The sequence below is a fragment of the Triturus cristatus genome, chromosome 12 (genome assembly GCF_964204655.1).
Source record: "Triturus cristatus chromosome 12, aTriCri1.1, whole genome shotgun sequence".
NCBI lineage: Eukaryota > Metazoa > Chordata > Amphibia > Caudata > Salamandridae > Triturus > Triturus cristatus.
Window position 1 is genome coordinate 475,663,180 of NC_140595.1, and position 24,316 is coordinate 475,687,495.

Sequence of the window (24,316 nt, forward strand, 5' to 3'; positions counted from 1 at the left end):
GTGGTATACAATGAACAGCAGACCACCATCCCTGTGTTTGCATTTGCTGCATTGGGAAAGTTGTTTTAGACTGTGTTCCTTAAAGGAACCAATAATACTTTTTTTTTAAATCCCATTCGGGAATACATTAGGAGAGTAGGCAGCAATCCTCTAGACTACTGCCTACCTCCCATAGCCCACTGAAGCTGCTGACACCATTCCCCTTTTCAAATCAGTTACCACCTCCTTTGATGTGACAGTAACGGATCAATGGTTTAAAACTGAAATAGCGGTCTCAAAACATTGGCGCCACACCATTGAAACTCACAAATAGGAGGGGTCACCACTTTCATCCCCATACTAATTGAGATTCACAATGGATCACAATGCCCATTTTGTGAGTTGGAACGGCTTTTCTGGCTTGTAAAATTGGTAGTACATAGGTAAACTCTTTGGGGTTAGAAAACCTGTGATTTTTCTAATTGCAGGATTTATGACTGCAAAAGGGCGTTGTACATCTGGCCATAGAAAAGACAGAAAAAGGAAATGAAAATGTTTCGTAATGGGCTTTTTTCAGTTGAACATGACTTACTTTCTGAATTATTACAGCTTTTCTCAGCAAACGACCAAACAGAGAAAAATGTTGTGGTGGGAAAACTTGCCACAATAGAGGCTATCTGGATGGTGATCTTTGTGAGTGCGTTTGTCAAAGGGGCTACTATGGTAATTATTGTGGTAAGTATTCATCCTCTCGATTCTAAATCCAGGCCTATATCTTTATGCATGCTCAAGGATCCCTGAATAGTGTGGAAATCCAAAATGCATTTCTTGACTGGGTTACATCAAGAAGCTGTTTTTCATAAAGTATTTTATCTACAATTGTGCACCAGCAACTTGTGTAACATATTGATGGTGGTTTGTAATTAAAACTATATTTGAAACAAGCATTTGAAATGCATATATTATAAAGATTAGCCAAAGGTTAAGTTAAACTAAATAAACATATACATCACAAACAAGTAGCATTTAAAACATTTGTAATAATTAACAACAGCACATATATTTTTTGCCAGAATATATATATATATATACACATTTAAGCTGTTATGAGATATTATTCTAGCTCAATGCGCAGGATAAGAGGCATGTTTGCACGATATTGAAAATGCATTTGTCTAAATGAATTTTGCAACTATTTATCATGAATTCTTGCTTGACTAATTTGCACATTTTTTATTCTATTTATTAGTATATTTATATGCTTTTAGAATGTATTCAATTATTGGCTTTGATTGATTGCTGCAACAAGTCAACATGACAATTTATATGCATTCAAGCAGTCATCTTTGTGAGTTCGAATGTTGGTACTATATCTCACAAAGCATTGTCAGTAGTTGGTGGAAAAACAGACCTACCTGAGTATTAGTCATTTGAAATATTTCTTCTCTGTTCATACATCACGTGGTGTCGACACTTCATTCACTGAAATGCATTTCAAAATAGTGACGTATGTGTTCCAATTTGACTTGTGAGCAAGGGCTCTAGAGGCCCGAAACACGTCAGGTTTGAGGTTCGGCAATAAACATCACTTTGACCTCATTTCGCTGGGTTCGCGTCTCTGTTCGCCATTTGGTTGGAGGTGTTCTGCATCTGCATAGTTTGCCTCGCTATGACTCAAATACGTTTGGTCTTTTTGAGTTCCTTAATGTTTGAAGATTTAGAAAAACAAGTTTGTCTCATCTCCAGTTATTGCCACAAAGAAATGTCTATAATTACGAAAACTGATGCTACATCTGGCATCATTAAAGAGATTAACATGTGTTTTCCTAGCCCCTTGTTTTAAATAATTGTGTTATGAGCCACACAAAATAATGTTATAGACCCCTTCTCCATAATTTAAATAGAGGACAGGACTAAATACTTAATAGTTTGGTCCCATACGATGTCATCGAATCATATCAAGAAGACAGAGGACTCAATAGAACTACAGACTCCCAAAAAATGCAGAATTTGATGGCTAGAGAGAATATAAATCTTTGACTACAGAGCTGAAGATTCAGACGGTGATTCTAAAAAGAACAATATTCACATTAGTGGCTTACGAGAAGCCTAATGTCATGATATGACACGGTACCTAGAACAATGACTGAAGAATGAAGTAACCCCTCAAGAACTATATAATTTGTGCTCTACAGAAAGGATGCACAGTGTACAGGCACAACCTCCAAAAACCACAGTGTTGGTCCTGCTATTCAGTTTTGGAGATCGAGACCTGAAACTACAATGAGCGAAGGGGAAAGCACATTTTATAGTCGACAATAACAATACTAATATTTCAAGGTTAAGCCATCGCTGTACAACACCAAAGTAACTTATTTACTGAAGTGAAAATGAAACATAAGGCACTTGGTGTCCATTACAAGTTGAAGTTCTTCACTAATCCTTAGGAATCTTAGTATTTAGCTAATTGTCAATAGTCATAAAAAGGAGAGAGAGTTCTATTAGAAAGATGCAGCAGAGAATGATAGGAAGAAGCAGATCCTGATGCAAGATGCCAGAGAAACCCACCCCAAGAAAAAGTTGTGCGGATCACTGCTTTGAGCATGCGTGAGGATCATCGATCATTAAAGTGGCAGTCATACTTAGATGATGAATCTTCATTACAGGACATATGCAGTGCGTCCAGTCACTCCCATGATCGTGGAAGACGCTCCCAGAAGAAAATATGGTAACAAGTAAAGTGCTGCATATGAATCAAGGATACCATGGAACTGAAGGATGCTTACCTTGTTATTCAAACAAAATATCGAAATCAACATATCGTCATACCAAAATATTGTCTGTAAGAAAATCGTTATCAAGAATATCGATATAATATAAGTATTATTGATTTTTAAAATATCTAAATGATTAATACAGTTTACAAAAACATAGGGTCTTATTACGATGTCGGTCGGATCGCAACCGATGGCCTGTTGGTTGCGATCCAACCGACATCTGCCCCTGCATTCCGTCCACCGCATTATGAGGCGGTGTTCATAGGCAGCATGCAGAGGGACCGACCGCTGCTGTTCTGACAAGCTCAAGGAGCCCATCGGCCCAGCGGTTGGAATGTAATCCCTACAATAAGGGCGGTGCCTTCTCAGGCACCGCTGTAGGGATTACAATGTCCCTTTTGGTCTGCCATTCTATGGTGGTCCGACCGTCATAGAAAGGCAGACGGAAATGGACTTTTGGGGACCCTAGAAAGGCCCCAACCCTCAGCGGCTTACGCTAAGGTGCCCCCCAAATATCCATGCCCCATGTGGCAGGCATCGCATGATGTCTGCCACACGAAGCATGGATGTTTTAAAAATAATTTTTTTTATATTGTGGCTTGTGCTGCAGCCCGCAGCACAAGCTGCAATAGAAAATATACACTTCCCGACTGTCGTGTAGGCTGTCGCATCCTAAGTATGGGAGTGGGACCGCTGACCTCTTATCGGGCGGTCCCTTTTCACTACGGTGTCGGTCGGACACTCGTCAGACCGATATCAAACTAAGGGCCATAGTTTTTTATAATACCATTTTTTAATTATTATTATGTATTTTAGTTAATTTTTTTAATGTATATGTAACAAATGTTTTGTGCATTTATTGTTTATGGTTTTTGATATAGTTACAATTTTAGTAGTTATTACATTTTGTTTAATACTTTTGATGATTTTATGTACCGTAGCGGGTTGTGGGGTTTATAGGGGTACAGGGTGGGAAGAAATGTAATAAAAAACTGTAAGTGTGAAAACTAGTGGGCCTGCAACACTAATTGTGCAACCCACTTAAGTATCTCCTACAAACCTGTCTCAGTCCTGCCATTGCAGCCTGCGTGTGCAGTTTTAAACTACCAGTTCAACCTGGCAAAATATACCTTTTGCCAAGCCAAAAACTATACAATATAAGTAACTCCAAGGATAGGCCCTGGACAGCCCTGAGGGCAGGGTGCAGTGTGTTTAAAAGGTGGGACTTTTTAGTTTTACATGTCCTGATATGTCGTTTAAATTAATTTTTCACTACTGCAAGGCCTACCTACCTCGTAGGATTACATTGGAGTTACCTTATTACCATTAATAAGTTGTCATTTCCAAATGGGAACAGGTATCCAGTTCATGTTTGGTGTTTTTGGAATTGTAATGAAAATCCTCTTATGGTAAAGTCAGATTTGAAATTCAATTGTGTTTAAATTCCACATTTAGTAAGTTGGCATTTTCCAGCTTTAGTTATTTAGTGCCTGTAGCCTGTACCCTTGCTCTCCATGCCACTGGAATCAAGCTATCCTGGCTGACGAGGGCTGAAAGCCCGAAACCGGTCCTAGGATGCTTGTTTCCAGTCCAGGGAGGACCTGGCTTGGCAGTTCGGGCTGGACTGTTCCCATGGGGCACAGGGTCAAGACTGATTTGCATATGGCTGGGTTCAAACTGGAATGGCATGGTGAGCAAAAAAACGATGGATTTAGGCCCAGATCCCTGTACTGGGGTGAATGTATGACATTGTTCTGCATTCTGTCCATCAATTGTTGTTTTTGCATTTGTCACCCCGAGTGAGAAGGGTATGCTCAGACGTGAGTCCCTTGCTCTCCATGCCACTGGAATCAAGCTATCCTGGCTGACGAGGGCTGAAAGCCCGAAACCGGTCCTAGGATGCTTGTTTCCAGTCCAGGGAGGACCTGGCTTGGCAGTTCGGGCTGGACTGTTCCCATGGGGCACAGGGTCAAGACTGATTTGCATATGGCTGGGTTCAAACTGGAATGGCATGGTGAGCAAAAAAACGATGGATTTAGGCCCAGATCCCTGTACTGGGGTGAATGTATGACATTGTTCTGCATTCTGTCCATCAATTGTTGTTTTTGCATTTGTCACCCCGAGTGAGAAGGGTATGCTCAGACGTGAGTCCCTTGCTCTCCATGCCACTGGAATCAAGCTATCCTGGCTGACGAGGGCTGAAAGCCCGAAACCGGTCCTAGGATGCTTGTTTCCAGTCCAGGGAGGACCTGGCTTGGCAGTTCGGGCTGGACTGTTCCCATGGGGCACAGGGTCAAGACTGATTTGCATATGGCTGGGTTCAAACTGGAATGGCATGGTGAGCAAAAAAACGATGGATTTAGGCCCAGATCCCTGTACTGGGGTGAATGTATGACATTGTTCTGCATTCTGTCCATCAATTGTTGTTTTTGCATTTGTCACCCCGAGTGAGAAGGGTATGCTCAGACGTGAGTCCCTTGCTCTCCATGCCACTGGAATCAAGCTATCCTGGCTGACGAGGGCTGAAAGCCCGAAACCGGTCCTAGGATGCTTGTTTCCAGTCCAGGGAGGACCTGGCTTGGCAGTTCGGGCTGGACTGTTCCCATGGGGCACAGGGTCAAGACTGATTTGCATATGGCTGGGTTCAAACTGGAATGGCATGGTGAGCAAAAAAACGATGGATTTAGGCCCAGATCCCTGTACTGGGGTGAATGTATGACATTGTTCTGCATTCTGTCCATCAATTGTTGTTTTTGCATTTGTCACCCCGAGTGAGAAGGGTATGCTCAGACGTGAGTCCCTTGCTCTCCATGCCACTGGAATCAAGCTATCCTGGCTGACGAGGGCTGAAAGCCCGAAACCGGTCCTAGGATGCTTGTTTCCAGTCCAGGGAGGACCTGGCTTGGCAGTTCGGGCTGGACTGTTCCCATGGGGCACAGGGTCAAGACTGATTTGCATATGGCTGGGTTCAAACTGGAATGGCATGGTGAGCAAAAAAACGATGGATTTAGGCCCAGATCCCTGTACTGGGGTGAATGTATGACATTGTTCTGCATTCTGTCCATCAATTGTTGTTTTTGCATTTGTCACCCCGAGTGAGAAGGGTATGCTCAGACGTGAGTCCCTTGCTCTCCATGCCACTGGAATCAAGCTATCCTGGCTGACGAGGGCTGAAAGCCCGAAACCGGTCCTAGGATGCTTGTTTCCAGTCCAGGGAGGACCTGGCTTGGCAGTTCGGGCTGGACTGTTCCCATGGGGCACAGGGTCAAGACTGATTTGCATATGGCTGGGTTCAAACTGGAATGGCATGGTGAGCAAAAAAACGATGGATTTAGGCCCAGATCCCTGTACTGGGGTGAATGTATGACATTGTTCTGCATTCTGTCCATCAATTGTTGTTTTTGCATTTGTCACCCCGAGTGAGAAGGGTATGCTCAGACGTGAGTCCCTTGCTCTCCATGCCACTGGAATCAAGCTATCCTGGCTGACGAGGGCTGAAAGCCCGAAACCGGTCCTAGGATGCTTGTTTCCAGTCCAGGGAGGACCTGGCTTGGCAGTTCGGGCTGGACTGTTCCCATGGGGCACAGGGTCAAGACTGATTTGCATATGGCTGGGTTCAAACTGGAATGGCATGGTGAGCAAAAAAACGATGGATTTAGGCCCAGATCCCTGTACTGGGGTGAATGTATGACATTGTTCTGCATTCTGTCCATCAATTGTTGTTTTTGCATTTGTCACCCCGAGTGAGAAGGGTATGCTCAGACGTGAGTCCCTTGCTCTCCATGCCACTGGAATCAAGCTATCCTGGCTGACGAGGGCTGAAAGCCCGAAACCGGTCCTAGGATGCTTGTTTCCAGTCCAGGGAGGACCTGGCTTGGCAGTTCGGGCTGGACTGTTCCCATGGGGCACAGGGTCAAGACTGATTTGCATATGGCTGGGTTCAAACTGGAATGGCATGGTGAGCAAAAAAACGATGGATTTAGGCCCAGATCCCTGTACTGGGGTGAATGTATGACATTGTTCTGCATTCTGTCCATCAATTGTTGTTTTTGCATTTGTAGCCTATCTCTGGCTCACATGCCCGGGTGCAGCTGACAGTTGGGCTTTGTATATTCCTCTTAGACAGCCACACACAATAGAGAGCTAAGGTGTGCTTGGATGGGGTATCACTGGGGGATGGGAGGGTGGAGGTGGGCACAGCCACACTTACACTTGAATATACTGTATCCTGCCCCCACACAAAGGGCTGCATACACCCTGTAAAGGGAAGGCAGGATGCCTGAGGACTTCAAAAGGAAACCTCTAGATTCTTCTCACACCTTCCAAAGGAAGGACACTAAGTATAAATATCAGACCTCAGACATCAGCCCTTCAGTACCCTTCTGGACCTGTGGATGCTCTGCCAGGAAGATAGACTGCTGTGCTGCTGAAAAGACTGCCACTCTGCTGCACTGCTGCCCTGCTAGACTACTGCCTTGCTGGACTGCTTCCTTGCTGTGCTGAACTGACCTGCTGCCTGCTGCCCTCTTGCCTGGGTGAATTAGGACTAGGCCTGCATCTCTGAACCCAGGCCCAAGGGTGATTCCAAGGGCTAGTTGGCTGGCCTCCTGATCAGAAGTCTCAGGGACATAACAGGCTTCCAACAACCTTGACCCTAGCACCTGAACTCTGCCATTTGTGAGTCCTGCCCTTCTAAGCAGTCTCACCTCAGTCCTGAACCTTCGAAAGTGGGCAGGAAGGTACTCTGCCAAGTCTAGCTGTGGTCCCCACTGGAACTGACGCGAAGTGACACGAAGCTCCGCAAAGCCTCACCACACAGCTGCCAGCCTCATCGGAACTGACACGAAGTGACAGGAAGCCCGGCAAAGCCTATTCGCACAGCTACCAGCCTTATCAGAATTGACGCGAAGCAATGCAAAGCCCCGCCAAGCCTCATCGCACAGCTGCTAGCTTCATCGGAACTGACGCAAAGCCCCACCAAGCTATGCCACACAGCTCATCGGAACAGAAGCGCAGTGAAGCTAAGCCTTGCTTTAGCCTCGCTGCAGAGCTTCGTTGGAACCAATGCTGGATGATGTGAAATCTTGCAAAACCACGCCTTGCAGACTGCGCACCAGAATTTAAAGTACTGTGTCCAGGTGTGTCCCTGTTGTCGGCCCATGCTCCATCACGGTCAGCCTAAACTTGTGACTTTGTTCAGGTCCGACGGGCCAAGATAACCACAGTTGGCGCATCATGCTTATTGGAGCTGTAGTGACTGAAATCTTTAAATCTCCATATCTCTGGTTCGCATAATTGGATTTTTGTCATTTTGGTCTTGATTTCTTTATTAAAAATGAATGTAGTTTCCTAAACTGGTGTGGGATCTTTTTGTGGTGTGTTTCCACTGTGTGAGTATTTGGAGTGTTGCACAAATACTTTACACATTGCCTGTAAGTTAAGCTTGACTGTTCTGTGCCAAGCTACTCATGGGTGGGTTGAGTACAGGTTAATTTAGGGTTTGCTTGTGACTTCACCCTGAGAATAATTGTTGTTGCTGCCTGAAAAGGGTTTCACCTTCTCTCAACCAGTAACTCAATTTCTGAGAATATGCACAAGCCATGGAGTACCCATTCTTGCTGCTGACAAGATGTTGAATAATACAAAACACATATAAGTCATAATAGCCTCTCTCTCTCTCTCTCTCTCTCTCTCTCTCTCTCTCTCTCTCTCTCTCTCTCTCTCTCTCTCTCTCTCTCTCTCTCTCTCTCTCTCTCTCTCTCTCTCTCCCCCCCCACACAGCAACTGGCTCAATTGACAGACTACCTGTCAGGATTCCGTCTTCCCGCCACTAGATGGCACTCATGTATACCGTGTAAGGTTCCTGTGTTTAGACTTGATTGTTGGGACAGGAAAGGTATCTGCATGATAAAGACACGTTTCCCTGCCCTGAATGCCCAACTGTACTGTTGTCTGGATCCCTAATGCTAGCTCTTTTGTCAAAGTCATATACGGATCATCCGTGTGCACCAAGACATTGGTCTATCTCACAGATTACAGTCTTGTTGGACCGGGAGAGGTCCCAAAGCAGTACCCTCATAGTAATGGAAGGCTACCGCCTTCACCAGGAGTTAAGTAACACAAGCGTGGTGGTGGCAGCAAACCATGTAGTAATCAGAAGTAATGAGCAGGATGTTTTTACCTCTGTCACTGGAGTGACTCACTTTTTTAAAGTTCTGTTACTGTGTGCTTAACTCACCCTTGGCCTACACCAGGTAGATGTGGAGTGTTGCATAGCACAGCAATAGGGACTGCATGGTTATATGTGTGCCTGGGAAGGGTACAGTATAGGACAGTACAGGTGTGCAGTGTGTGTGCAATAAAAGCATATGCTGGGGTATGTGTGTTCATGTGAAGTACAATACATGAAGGGTGTAGTGTTGTGCAGCGTGCACATTTTGAGTGTGTGTTTGTAAATACCAAACCCTGGTTAAAAGAAGAAAAAGCTTCAGTGCTGAATAGTGCATGCAGACTGAGTGTACTGTATACATGTGTACTTGTAAGAGTATAATGCAATGCATAGAGGTATTAGTGCTGAATAGTATGTGGGCTGTCAATGTACACTAAGTCAATGTGCCTGCAACAGTACATTATATGGAGGACCCTGGGTTCCATTTTGGGAAGCCCAAGCCTGGCTGGTAAAGACGTGAGGAGTAGAGGAATTCCGCCTAGATAGATTTGTGTATTGCTGCATTCCTGTGAGTTGGAAGGGACACATACTAGAGAGAAAAAGAAAATACTCCAATTACACTTTAAAAGACTGCTCTTTGATTCAGTGATAGATCTCAAGGAATGCACCTGGACACATCTCAGGAAGGGAGATTGGGCTGATAAGGGAATCATAAAGAGTAGGGCTGGTGATCTGAGATTAACCTGTTGACGCCTATCACTGTGGCTGACATCCAGGTGTGCCCTCTGGCCACTCTCATGGATTGTGCTGTGGGACAATCAGCTTTGGAGTCTTACTTGCTGTGATGTGACTGACATCTTAATAAGGAAAAGAAGTAAGAGAAAAGTAGCCACTTAAAAACAAAAACGGAGAACCTCAACATAAAACTTCAAATACTCAGACCCTAAATCTCATTTGGTATCCTTAAAAGGACTATAAGAAGGGGAGGTTGAGTCCCCAAAAATGTGTCATCTGCCAAGCATCCAGATGGGATGTGTGAGAAGGGGAAGCTCTGTAAGACGCCTACCTGTGACCAGGCCTGGGGTGCCAAGGCTGGCTAGTCACCCTGCTGGGTGAGGGGACATCACACCGTACACCAAGATCACCTGCACAGGGAGAACAAAGCAAATACAAGGAGATGATGGATGGAGCGCTCCTGGGACCGGTTTTGGGGTAACACCACTCATCAGCCAGACTAGCTTGAATCCAGTGGCAAAGTGAGCATGGGACCCACGTCTGGTCATACCCTGCCAACTTAGGGTGAACAAAGCAAATACAAGGAGATGATGGACGGAGCACTGAAACTTTTCAGACACTCTCCCCTAGTCACAGAAATGGGTTGAATCCATCATCGTTCTTTAGCTCACTTAGCCACCTCAGTTCAGACCCAGCTATATGCAAATCAGCCTTGACGCTGTGTCTCTTGGGAACAGTCCAGCCCGAACTGCCAAGCCAGGCCTTCCCTGAACCAAAAACAAACATCCTGGGACCTGTCTATTTTTTGTATCTTCCCTTTCTTGGATTTAACTGTTCTCCTTTCCTTTCTGCAGACTTTGAGTTCAGTCCTGCCCCTTTTGTTGTAATCTGGTCCTGCTTTTCCCTGAGCCCACTTCCTGCTCTATTACCTTTTGTTCTCTCTGGTAATTATATTTAAATATATATATTATTATTGTTATTATTATTATCGTTTTCATTATTAATATTATTATTATTATGACTGCCAGTATTATTCTGAGGCTTTGTGCTTTTTGCACTGAGACTTGCCCAGTGCTCTTCCTCCATTAGAGCTGCTGTATGTGTTCCCAGGAGACAGGAGATTAACTGCTCTTTGCCGTTTAAATAATCTTATACCCTCAGAGCAAGATCACTTTCCAAGAAGAAAAAAATCTTATTTATGGTAGTTTGTCTATTGTTCTTCTGTTTATACTGTCACATTTCCTTCTATTGTAGTGTATGCTTTGCTTGTATAGTTTTGCCTTGGCAAGCATTATTCCTTTCATTTCCATTGTCTCGATCCCAGTCTGTTCCAACCTGCTCCAGTCCACAACTTCTGGCTTGTCCTTCTACTTCCCACCTTTCAGGCAATGTCTTGTGTATACTAATTCCGTCCTCCAGAATTACTCTGTCCTTGTCAAGAACGAGCTCTCCTTTATCATCACTTTAGTCCCTGACACCACCCCAAAAGCTGCGGTGGTGGCTTGTAGACAGTGTAGACGTACAACTAGATAGATTACACCTGCCACTATCAAAGTCTCCAGTAGTTAGAAAGTTCAAAGCAATGTTGAAAATTAGGTCTAATTTGGATCTGGCAGACACATGGTAAATGTGTAATCTGAACATAGAGAGTAATCATTTTACTTCGCAGAGAATGAACAAATAACCAGACTTCCTTTTGCGATTTCCTAATAGAGAATTTTTGCTATTAGGAAATCCCAAACAGCTATGTACAACAGTGTGTTTTACACTGTTTCCAATTCTCAGTGGGTCGCAAGAGATCTGCCTCATTAATATTCATGAGGCAGGTCACAATATGAGACCCATTGGAAATGGCTAGCAATTACAGGGATGGTGGCCTGCTGGGTTCAGCAGACCACCATGTCTGTGACTGCTTTTTAAATAAAGCAGTTTTTTTATTTTGAAATGCAGCCTGTTTTCCTTAAAGAAAAACAGGATGTATGTAAAAAAGAAAAATTAAAACTTACCTTTTCATTTTATAAGAGTAGGCAGTGGTCCATGGGACCACTGCTTGCTCTGAAAAAATGAATGCGTCCACATTCACAATGGGGAAAGAGTCCCTTGGGGACCCCTTCCCATTTGTGAATGGGTTACCACCTCTTTCACGGAGTAGGTAAAGTATGAATGTTTTGCGACCACATTAATATTCATACATGCATCTGTGACTCCTTATTAGGAAGGTACGCCCTTGGCACACCCCTTCCTAACTTCCTAATAGCGCTTGCAAACCCAATTTGCTATTCGGTAACAGTGGCGTCCGGCATGGCTCATGGGTGTCGGGGTGGGGGGAGTTGCACGGCAGGGTGCGGGGAGGGGGGGTTGAGTGCGCAATATAGAAAAAAATATTACTTGCTGCCAGTCCCGCGTCTCTGCTCCTGCTCCCCTCGAACAGGAAGCACAGCCAGGCCCCACTGACCAATCACAACACTGCAATGCTGGAGGAGTGGGCATGTTCTCCATGCAGGCTGTAATGCAGGCTGCATGGAGAACAGGGAAAGTGCACATGGCTGGTTTGAGTGGCCCTAGAGGGCCGACCAGTCATTGCACACTTAGGAGTGGGCAAACCACTTCTCCCCTGCCCTGCTCCCAGGGCACAGCAGCCCCGCCCACCCGCAAAGCAGCACGAAGAATAAAATTATAATAACGCAAAGTTATCATTTTGTGTTTCATGCTTTGCACTGCTCAAAAGCAGTGGGGCGACGCTCCTCCGCCAAAGCGGAGGAGCCACCACGGTTCGGTTATAGCTTACTGAATCGCAATTAGGGCATTGTACATTTAAAAATGCTTTTTGCAGGTCGCAAATGGCCCAATTCTGCGAATCTGGATGTTTGCCAGCTTAAAAAAGCTTTGTACATGTGGCCCAAAATGTCCATCTATGTAGGCTATTGTGCACAAGTCAACTTACATCCTCAAGCCATCAAGCAGAGTACTTGGGAGGGAAACACTGTGTTCAACCATAACCTATTACTTATAATGCTGTGTTGGGGATGTATTAAATCAGTAATACTTACATGGCAGCTGCAAGCCATGAAGGTAGACGGCAGGCCCTGGATTCAAAGGTACAATTAAAGATAGAATAGTATGCTCTTTATAGAGAATGAGAGCACAGTGAGTGACACTTGACAGACTGTGAAGCGTTAAAAGTGGTGATTAGGGTTCATTATAATAAAACAACATGTGGTGTATGTAAGGTACTGAGAAGGCAAATGCTTGCACTAGAAACCAACACCAGACACTTGTAAAGGAAGACCACTCGAGATCCCACTGCACAAGCATTGTAATTAGAGGGTCTATACAAATATGCCACAAATATAAAGAAATTAAGAGCCGTATGTACTAAGGTTCCCATTTGCATTTTTTAAATAGCGACTCAGCAGGAATCGCTATTTAACAAATGCAAAATTATATGTAAAAAATTTGCGATTCCTTAATAGCGATTCCTACAGATTAGGAATAGAATTGCAAATAGGAAATGCCATTGCATTCCCACCTATGGGCGAAATAGGAAATGATTTGCATTTTATAAATTGCGATTTCATAATAGGAAATTGCAAATTAAGAAATGCAAAGCCAAGGGCACCTCTGGGCTTAAGGCTCCCCTGAAGGCACCCCGAATTTCCTAGTGCACATGTAAGTGCACATATGCCCTAAAGGCCTATGTACGCTTCATGTTACAATAAAAAAATGCATTTGTAATGGTTTTTTAGGTCTCGCCTAGCTATTGCGTTTACGCAATCACTATGCGAGCCTCTAGTAGGAGGGGCATTTCAAAGTGCTCCCACAAATGGATTGCATGGCGAGCACGCGCTCAATCACGTGCATTGTGCCGCCATGCAATCCGTTCTTACAGGCTTAAGCACAACAGGCTGCATACCCCCTCACCCCCAATCACTTCATCTGCTCCCACTTCAGACGCGCTCTGTAGGACATAAACAGGACCATCTGGTCCACTCTAGGCACTGCATGACCTTCTTCAAAGCAAGCTTGTAACACGCACTGCTGCCCTCAAACGTTCCAGCCAGAACTTTTTTTAACTACACTGCTAGATAAATAAAATGTGGTGTGTTAACAACACATACATTGGGCAGTCTTTTAAAGGAGTTTCTACGTTACCTGCATTGCTAAATAACATTTCCTGCCTCTAAACATGGAATTCAAACCAAATAATTTTATTCGCCAATGGAACATTGTATAGCGTTACAGGGGAAACAGACATAAGGCGCCACTCTGGCAAACACAGAGGCATCCTGCCTAAATACTCAATTAACATTTTAAACATGTTAGCGAAAAAATAAAGAAGGAAACAACAACGTACATAGACACCGCCTTCTTAATTGATGTTTCCTGTGACATTCAAACCCCCCAAACCACCGACTGCAGTCTGCCTATTTTTGACCATGTGCAATAAGTTGCTTTAAACTTAAACGTTGGGAATGGGAAACCCTACTGCAGTCTGCCTATTTCTGCCCAGGTGGTGTAAGTTGCTTTAAACGTACAACTTAATGAGAAAAAAAAATGGAAAAGCGTTACAAGGGAAGCAGGCGTGAGGTGCCACTCGGGCAAAACTAGAGGTATCCGGCCCCATTACTGTATTTACACACACACAGATGTCACACTGGCCCTACAGGACACACTTACCCAATGTAACTTTCAAAAACATCTACATATTTGCACAGACACCAGCATCACAACTAAGTTGACTAAAACAAAATAGAAGTAGGAGCAATCACTCAAAAGCACCTAGCTGTGTTGCGACACATTCAAAATGCTGCAAAAACACCATTACAACACACACAAGCATGCAATGGCCACAAATTCCATACTGCTGTCGGCCCATTTTGACCTTCTCCAAAGGCAGCTTTTTCACCACACAGCTAATTAAAAAATGTGGTGCGTTATCAACACATACATTGCCCATTCTTTTTGGGAATTTCATTTTTACCTACACTACTAGGTAACTTCTCCTGCCTCTAAACATGAGCATATTAACTCACAAACCTTTGCAGCAGCAACGGAACAGTCTATAGCGTTACAGGGGGGACAGACATGAGGCGCCACTCGGGGGAAACGAGGCATCCTGCATGATTAATCTATTTGCATTTCGGACGTGTTAGCTGGAATAAAGCCACAGGCAAGAGGGAAACACTAACGCACATAGACACCGCCTCCATCCTTGAGGTTTCTTGCGACATTCAAAACACCCAAACCCCCTACTGCAGTCTGATTTTTACAGCACATATGGAGTAAGTTACTTCCAACGTGAAAATAATAAACGCAAAAAAAATGCACACCACAGATTTACACTGCACTAAATGCAACACACACTCCACACAATACCACTCAGCACCACATATTTATATGCTACATAATTACAATGCACACAATACGACAAACCCCTAAAACAATAACACTCAATGCCATATAATTACACATCACAAAATTACACTGCACTAATTGCAAGATACACTCTTAATACCAGTAAATGCCACCTACTTACATGTGACATAATTACCCTACACTCAATGCAACATACAATCCAAATAGCACTCAGTTCCACATAATTACACTGCGCTCAATGCAACATACACTCCAAAAACAACTCAATGCCACAGAAATACACGCAACATAATAACACTGCGCTCAATGCAACATACACTCCAAATACCACTCAGAGCCACATAATTAGACACAACGTAATTACACTGCACTCAATCCAATATACACTGCAAATCACACTCAGTGCAACATATTTACATGCCACATAATTACACTGCACTCATTGCAACATACACTCCAAATACCACACAGTGCCACATAATTATACACCACATAATTACACTGCACTAAATGTAACATACACTCCAAATAACACTCAGAGCCACATAATTACACACCACATTGTTACACTTCACTAGAGGCAACATACACTCCAAATACAACTCAGTGCCACATAATTACACGCCAAATAATTACACTGCACTCAATGCAACATACACTGCAAATGCCACTTACTGCCAGATAATTACACGCCACATATTTACACTCCACTAAATTCAACATACACCCCAAATACCACTCAGGGCCACATAATTACACAGCACATAATTGCATTGCACTCGATGCAACATACACTCCGAATGCCACTCAGAGCCACATAATTACACACCACATAATTACACAGCGGTCAATGCCACATACACTTCAAATACCACTCAGCGCCAAATAATTACACACCACATAATTACACTACACTCAATGCCACATGCACTCCAAATAACACTCAGTCCCAATTAATTACAATGCAAACAATGCAAGATACACTCAAAATAACACTCAATGCCACATAATTACACAGCACTAAAATCAACATACACTCCACACAAAAACACTCAGTGCCACATAATTATATTCTACATAATTACTATCTATCTATCTATCTATCTATCTATCTATCTATCTATCTATCTATCTATCTATCTATCTATCTATCTATCTTATCTATCTTATCTATCTATCTATCTTATCTATCTATCGGACAAATTTCTCTAGTATTTCTGCTATGGTGTTAGGTATGTTGCGTAAATCCCTAAGGTACAGCAGGAGATCGTCTGCGTAGAGCGAAATCACATGCATATCGATGCTATTACAATTGGCCTGCCATTCAACCTGCCCTTCACTATGACGTGCTGGCCATCTGTGTCTATAAGTGATTCTTCTATATTAAATGGGGTGCCTGGCCTAACCCAAATTAGTGTACCTCTGGCATATGCTGAATAGCCCGTGGTGCATAGTTGCCCCATCCATCTCCTCTGTAGGTTCCTTGACTCAGACCCGCTAGGTGCGTCTCTTGTAAAAGAGCTATTTGGACTTAGTGCTGCTTAAGAAATGAGTAAATCAGATATCTATGGGAGGGAGTATGTATCTGCCTTGCGTTCCAGGTACATATCTTAGTTGGCGTCATGCTGCAGGTGAGAAAGTAAGCCCATGTCTCATGTGGGGTCCGCGGATGACAGTAGTGTGTGTGGTATGGCCTGGGGGTGGGGGTGTCTTGTGTCTTGCTACTGGGTCAGTTTGGACGCTGTGTTGACCTGATGTGTGACGGGTAACTAAATGAATAAAAAAACACAAAAATACATATAATGCCAAAAGGGCGAGAATGCAACGAGCAGTCGTCCAAACCTTAGAACAAATAGACACATCGTCAGTGGCAAGGGGGTAGTGTTACCCAGACAATGTATGCCAGTAGGCGTGAGAAACATGTCATCTCCCCTTCGTATCATAAGAAAGGCATATACCGGGGCCTCATAGGTTATTGCATTTGCCGCCTCATCGGACAAGGCAGTTCACCTGGCAGCACATGGCAACAGTCTCTGAAATCAGCATAAGTCAATATACATTGTGCATGGCATGAGAAAAGCGGGGGGCCCTCAAACATTATAATAATTAGCAGCCAAGATATGTGGCAACAAATCTGAAGTCCCTTTAGACTTGCATATTCGTTGCTGAAGTCTCGTGGGTTTAATCCAATAACCAGAGTATAGTGTGTTATATTATGCCATCCGCAGTCTGAGGAGTGACCTAGGGCAATGTTTCTGAGCCTTGTGAGTTCTGTAGCTTCCTGGTTCCCTGTAGAATTGTGTCCCAGTCCTTATAATTCAGTGCATGGAACAAGAAAGACCGTGGGTTTGCTCCTTGTGGTGGGGGGCTGTTTGGCACTCTGTGCGCCCATTCTATAACAAAGTGTTGTGACAGTGATCCCTCTGGCAACAGACTACGGATCCAACTCTCTGTGTGTGCCGTTGCAACCCTTCCTTCTTCATCCTCTGTTAGGCCTACAATGCGTACGTTGTTTCGCCTGGATCGGCCTTCTAAGTCTTCGAATCGATTCTCGAAGAAGTTTACACGGGCTGTAAGATCCTTAAGGCGCTTTTATAGTGGCCTGCACCTGTGGGGAGATTTCCGCCATTGTTGCTCCCAGCGTGGATGTTCTGTCAGTAAGCTTACGATGCTCGGCGTACAGGAGGTTTAGATCAAGGGCTACTTTGTAAATTTTATAGGCGCTCAGTTTCTCCACCGCAGCTAGAACTGCGTCTATTTTGGTCATTTTTTAAGATAGGTAGTGGTCTGTGGGACCACTGCCTGCTCTTAAAAAAAGAATTCCACACATTCACAAAGGGAAGCGGTCTTGGGAGACTCCTTCCCATTTGTGAATTGGCTGCCACCTTCTTGAAGTATGTGGTCAAATGCACATGCTTTGTGACCACATTTCAGTTGCAATACATTCACACATGCCACTGCAATTCGGTATTAGGAAGGGATGCCCTAAACATGCCCCTTCCTAATACTGAATCATAAACCCAATGTGCAAATCTGTAATCCATTTTTACAAAACGCAAATAGGACCTTTGTACATTAAAAAAATGATTTCTTGTTGTTGCAAATGGCCGATTCTGTGAATCGGGCTGTTTGTTACCTCAGAAAAGCTGTGTACATCTGGCCCTTAGAGTTAGTAGAACTCATGAAGAGTTCAAGTTCAAAGGAAAGGAGTAAGATAAAGAGAGCATTGAGCTTAAAATCCCATTAAAGAAGCAGAACTTCCCATGCCGAGCCGAGTCTCAATAATTTGAGGAAATAAACATTACAGTTGCAGTAGCAATCTGTAAAAATCGAGCCTCAATAGGAAAACAAGGGATGAACAGCCTCAGCAGTAGCCACAACTGTCAGAAAAGGACAAGAGAAAATGGCTCTGGCTTTCAGCTTCTCATTTCTAGTCTCCAAGTCTCTAACTAGGAACACGCACTAATATTAAAAGGCAAAAATGATGTTGTAGACATTGTAACAGGCTTTCCTTCTTCAGATCCAAACAGGCAGTAGCATTGGTCTGAGAGTGAGTTCAGCTCTTCCTTTTCCATGAAATAACATGGAGCTTGCAAAGTTTTATCACTAGGTATGTTACAGACATCTTACGTATGTAGCTGCTCAATTCATAAGCCCCTGTTCCCATAGGCATCGAACAAAGTTTAACCTTCTAATGTTAAATGTTTCATTGCGTAAGCAAGAAACTATGCTAAAGAAGAGAAACACCAACTTGCAAAAACACTGTTTAGTAACACATTTCATCAACACGACCAAGAAATTCTGTTTTAAAATGTACAACTATACTATTCTAGCATTATGTGAAATATGGAGACAGTAGGTAGTTTATTTATTACAATAATATGTTTCCTGGCAAATTTAATACATTTGTTAACCTAGGAAAATTCTGCAGTTATGACGAATATTTCTAAGCATGTCATATTAATGTCAAGCTTCTAAATTTCATTGTGCACAGTTCATCAATATCGAGTTCACTTCTAGTTAAAAGAAAGCTTGATTTTAAGCATTTCTGCTGCCTATTCTAATAACTATGGGCCTTATTCAGATCTTGGCATGATATGCCTGATATATTATGGTGACGGTTCATATAATTACTCTAAATGTGGTGCCAGTCTGTCTTGAAGCTTTTTTTTTTATTATTTGCTTCTCACAGAGCTCCCTCTAATGGTCACATGTAAGTCACTAATGTACCACAAAGACACTGCAATGCATTGGAGGGTTTCCTTAGCCCCAATAACCAATGGACTCAGCACTAACTTTGGGCACGTGGGTAGTGTGCTACTCGCCGTAGAGTGATTTAATGCTACATCAGGGGTAGTAAGTGCTATGTAATGCAATTTTAATTTCTATGATGTGCACTAGATTGAGGCTGTTGAATATTCCTTGAAAATAAATTGTATTATAAGCGCCCACAACCCCCTGACATGTAACCCTACTGGTGTAAGGCTGAGAAACAAGGGTTCTGAACAGAAATACTTTCAAACAATATAAGGACACTTGAAATCCCACGTTAATATCCTAAAACAGGATGCCCCGGTACTTTAAAAACGTAAATGAAGACAATAATATAGCCACACAGTGGTTAATTGTTTATTTGTTGACAATTTTTATTTTCAGTAATAAGACATGAAAATAAAAATGTGCAACTTGTGAATTGTTGTGCAGACCTAGGAGATTAATGAAATGTGTTTTAAAACCAAAGAGGCGTGCCTGTTTTATGACACACTATATTCACAAGACACAATCCACCGAGTTAATCTGTGTGCTGATTACATCGGGAATCTGAAGGCATCAGATTCTTTTGTGCATGATAAATTCTATGAAAATTTTAAATATTCTTGTGGAACTGCAGAATTACAGGGGCTTACACTAAAACAATGGAATAATGCATACAGAATGTCAATTTATAAAAACTTCATATATTTGTACTATTCTGTGCTTTCTTAAGTATGAGAAAGGCTTATGCAAGGTTTAGAAATGATACCCAAGGAAGGTGCTCGCCCACACATCCCATGACCGATGCAAAGAAATCAGAAAAATACGAGCACAGTGGCAAATGCATTAACAAAGTGAAAATGATATTTAAGATTCAGATCTATTGTAGGAATGAAAGAATGAAGGCTGATCTTCAATGCTTGTAGCCCTTTAAATGTGATTAATAAAACATTAATGGTCACCAATGGGGCCTTGTTTTTTCTCTGACAGCAAAAACGCCATCTTAATAACCTTGACTGCTCTTCCACAAAACTCAATTTTATGTTGATGAACCATAAAATCAGACGAGTTTGGGAAAACGCACTGGGCGTGCCTCGAGTGATCGTGATCGCCCTCCCCATATTGTGCGGTCGAGCACACTCATTAATTAACCACGCCATTGACTTTAATATGTGTCTATGGACTAGTCTAAGGGGTATATTATAATCAGAGAGAGGGAAAAAGAAGCTGAGGTCCATCCGGCTTCCAAACGTTAGATTATGAATCAAAATAGAATGGACCACTTGTCCTGTGTTACCAAGGTCTTGTCGGTTGTTTCCGTCATAAAAAGACCCTCATACATCTACACAGGTCGAGGGCGGTATATTTTCATTTTCCGCCATTAGTGTACTGTTTCAGCATCATCATAGGGTCATTTTCTTGTAAAATGCTGACCTCCACCTGGAGGAAGACCTTTTTGGTACTAACAGTAGTGGTCAGAGATAAGAGTGAATATGTGCTCGTGGTGAAGTGAAAGAAATGATAAAATCCCTAAGTCACTTTCAACCTCAATAATTTATTCGGAGGCAGTGATTGGGAAGTTAAAAAGTGAGGTCGTGCGTTTAGAATGAGTAACTTATCGTACGCACTTCTGATTGGTCATTGGTCAACATGTTTCAGCCCTCTGTACAGTCTTGGGGCTTTCGTCAGGACCGGATTGTGTGTGTAGAAACTATTTTGTTCTGCACAGAATGGTGAACTCACCACTCTCAATTATGAGAGGTCAGATCAATAGTATCTGTACCTAGGAGGAAAAGAAAGACATTACTATATAACATGGGATGTTTTCCCATGTAATGTTTTAATTAGAGAATAGCTGAAACAGCGTTTTTTAAACTTCCGAATTGGGATAGTATAGCGCGTTATTGTACGCGTGATTAATAGTGAGAAAAGAAGAAAGCTAACATGGTAGTGCGGTTTAAAATTGCAGAATTACAAGTTTAATTATCTCAGATTCATTATATCGATGTACACATGCTCTTCAATCATACACATTCCTCTTGGTGTCAAGTGACTTGTCGATATCAATGATAGACTGAAAACTCAAGTTTCCTGTCTCATTTATCGGAAGATAGGGGCATTTCTATCTTGTACATCCAAATTGTCGAGTGGTTCATGTTTAGGTTGTGCATCTCTAGTATGTCATGAATATCGTTAGTAACTGCCGAACATGTAAATGAGATGAGTTTAATAGGAAAGGGCTTTGTCGATAAGACCCTCGTGACGGTAAGTCAATGATAGGACGCTTTTAATGTAATTTTACTCATGGAGTGGGTCAATTATCTCTCAAAACAGGTTAATATCAGGAAGTGCAAGGACAGCTTGTTCTGTACTTTTCACGCGCTCTTTTTTGCAATTACGGAAATGGGAAAGTGGATGTTTTTCGACTGAGAAAAGAGGGAAAAATTATTATCTGTTTAGATAGTGGTTATTCTCTAATTGCGTGAAGGATTATTGTCAAAAGTGCAACAAGATAGTATTAGCATACACAGTGACAAAACGATAAACAAACCAAAAACAAACTGTTGTGAGGCATGGGAGACATATAGCGATCTCATTTAGTCATGCGGTTTGGTGATGTTCATTACCTTAAGCGCTTGGTCAATACGCCTCATGGAGTCACCGGCAGGCTCTAGAATGTTAAGTTCATTCTAGGGGAGAGAATAAAGATTAACGCGTCTTACTTGGAACTCTGTGGAGTCTTCCGAAAGGTCCGCTTGTTCGCGGTTCTCACCCGTTACTTCTTCGTAATCTGCTTGTGCTGCCTCTAGCTACGGTGCTCCGTATGACGCGGGTGCCGGTCTCGGCTCGTTTATCATCCCGGTCATAATGAAAAGTAACAAGGGACTGTTGTATAAGTGGTTGGCATCAATGGTTGGCGTGGTGTTAATGGTTCTTAAATCTCGCTCATTATTGTAGTCTTTCCAGTGGGGTTAATAAAATCGTTAATTAATGTTATCTTTTATTCTATTATCAGGCTGAGACTATACTTTATGTTAATTAGATGTGTGTAATCTGCATAATAATTGCAAAGTCCCCAGTAAGTCTTGTAAGAGTTATCGATGATGTTCTCTCGCAAATGTCTGTTTTTGGATTCAATTATGTTTTTGCTAACAGTGGTTAGCATTGATATTTTGTTCGAAGAAAGGGCTGTTTGGTCAGGTAAGAGCCCAGTTTTCACTCATTTGAATTGACTGGCTCAGAGATACAAATGAATTCCTTTTGATACCCATGGAAGACAGACTACAGTTGTCGTGGAGATATATTTCCAAAGAGGCTATTATGCTTAGGAATTCTGACTTTTTTCAAGAGAGAGTATGCCATGGGACATTATCGTTCATCCCTTCTGTGTCTGTGTGGAGACGATAAATCCAACGTTGTTCTTTTTCATAAAGAATCTTCTCTGCGTTGTAGGGTTTGGTTTTCAAAGTCTCCAGGACTACCCATTTTAGGTCATCAGGGTCATGATTTTGTTCGATATAATGATTGCTCATTTATGTGGTGATGCGTTTACAAGTTATATTACTCCTGTGCTCGCAGATACGGACCTTTACTTTTCGGCAGGTCATCCCTATGTATTTGAGACCACAGGGACATACGATCATGTAAATTACATGTGTGGTGTTACAGTTCGTATGGTGACGTAATGTCCAAGTGAGATTGGGTAGAAGTTGGAGTGTCTTCGTTGTTTTCATGAGTTTACAGACTGAACATGATCCGCATGGATAGTGTCCTACTACTGGTTTGCAATTCCAGAGAGTAGTTACAGTTACTTCCTGTTTGGTGGTTATAGGTCTTGTATGTACAAGAATGTCTTTGATATTCTGCGTTCGTCTGTTGGCAAAACGTGGTTTGGGCCAGTCTAGGTTATTAGATGTTAAAATTCTCCAATTTTTGTTGATTATTTTCTTCACAGTATTTGTGAGTGTGCAATAAGTGGTTACACATGTCAGTAAATCAACTGGGTCTTCTCGTTGAACTGATTCAAGTAGGCTCTCTCTAGGCTGATTCCTTGCCCTCTTTTGGCATTTTTTGATGATCTTCAAGGGGTAGTCTCTGAGTTCCAATTTGTGTTCCAGAGTTGCTGCTTGGGATTTATAATCTGTTAGTTTGCTACAGTTTCGTTTCAATCGTAAAAATTGACTGTAGGGTAAGTTTTCCCTCAGCGGTCTGGGATGATAACTGTTATATGACAGAATGCTGTTTTTAGCTGTTGGTTTGTAAAAAGTTTTTGTTTGTAGAGTGTTGTTCTCAGAGAAAATAGTGACATCCAGGAAGTCTATTTTCTTGTTGTTTGAAGAATAAGTGAACTTAAGGAACTCATCTCTTGTATTGATCCAAGTCATGAAGTCCTCTAGTGTTTCTTGTGTGTCTTCCCAGATTAGTAGGATGTCGTCAATATACCTTCGCCAGAACTTCATCTGGTCTAGGAAGGGATTGGCTGGGTTTTGTACCCATTGTTGTTCAAAAGTACTGACGTACAGCCCTGCTACACTAGGAGCAAATGTGCTTCCCATGGAAGTACCGTGTCGTTGGTCGTAGAGGGTCCCTTCATATTCAAAAAAATTCTCAGTCAGGGCCATCTTACAACACTCCAAGACAAAATGTCTCGGTGTTCGATATTGCCAGTCTTGGGTGAAGAGAATGTCCTCTAGGGTTTCCAGAGTTTTCTGTTGTGGTAGGCTTGTATAAAGGCTCTCCACGTCGAGACCCACTAAGAGCATTGTTTCCTCATTATATGTTACATTTAATAACATGTTGAGGAGATCTCTAGTATCTTTTAAATAGGTGGGCGTTTTCTGTACTATTGGTCTCAGGAATTGATCTGCAAATTGTGATAGTGGTTCAAGAACCGATCCAATCCCTGAGACTATAGGGCGTCCTGGTGGTGGTGATTTGTTTTTATGGATTTTTGGCAGTGAATAAAAGTATGGTGTTCTGGGTGATTTAGTTCTGAGGTATTCGGCCTCATGCTTAGAAATCCATT

General features: G+C 42.6%; 1 protein-coding gene across 3 annotated transcripts in view; it reads left to right on the forward strand.

Moving 5' to 3' along the window:
• Nucleotides 1–24,316, forward strand: part of LOC146776132 (scoloptoxin SSD976-like) — a 291,071-nt gene that overhangs the window by 262,248 nt on the left and 4,507 nt on the right. For 2 of the 3 annotated variants that reach the window (XM_085638128.1, XM_085638129.1), the window contains one exon: nucleotides 589–714. The exons of the other annotated variant lie outside the window; for it this stretch is intronic. In XM_085638128.1, the coding sequence (XP_085494254.1) occupies nucleotides 589–714 (126 nt within the window). The remainder of the gene's footprint in view (nucleotides 1–588; nucleotides 715–24,316) is intronic. 3 annotated transcript variants of the gene reach the window in all.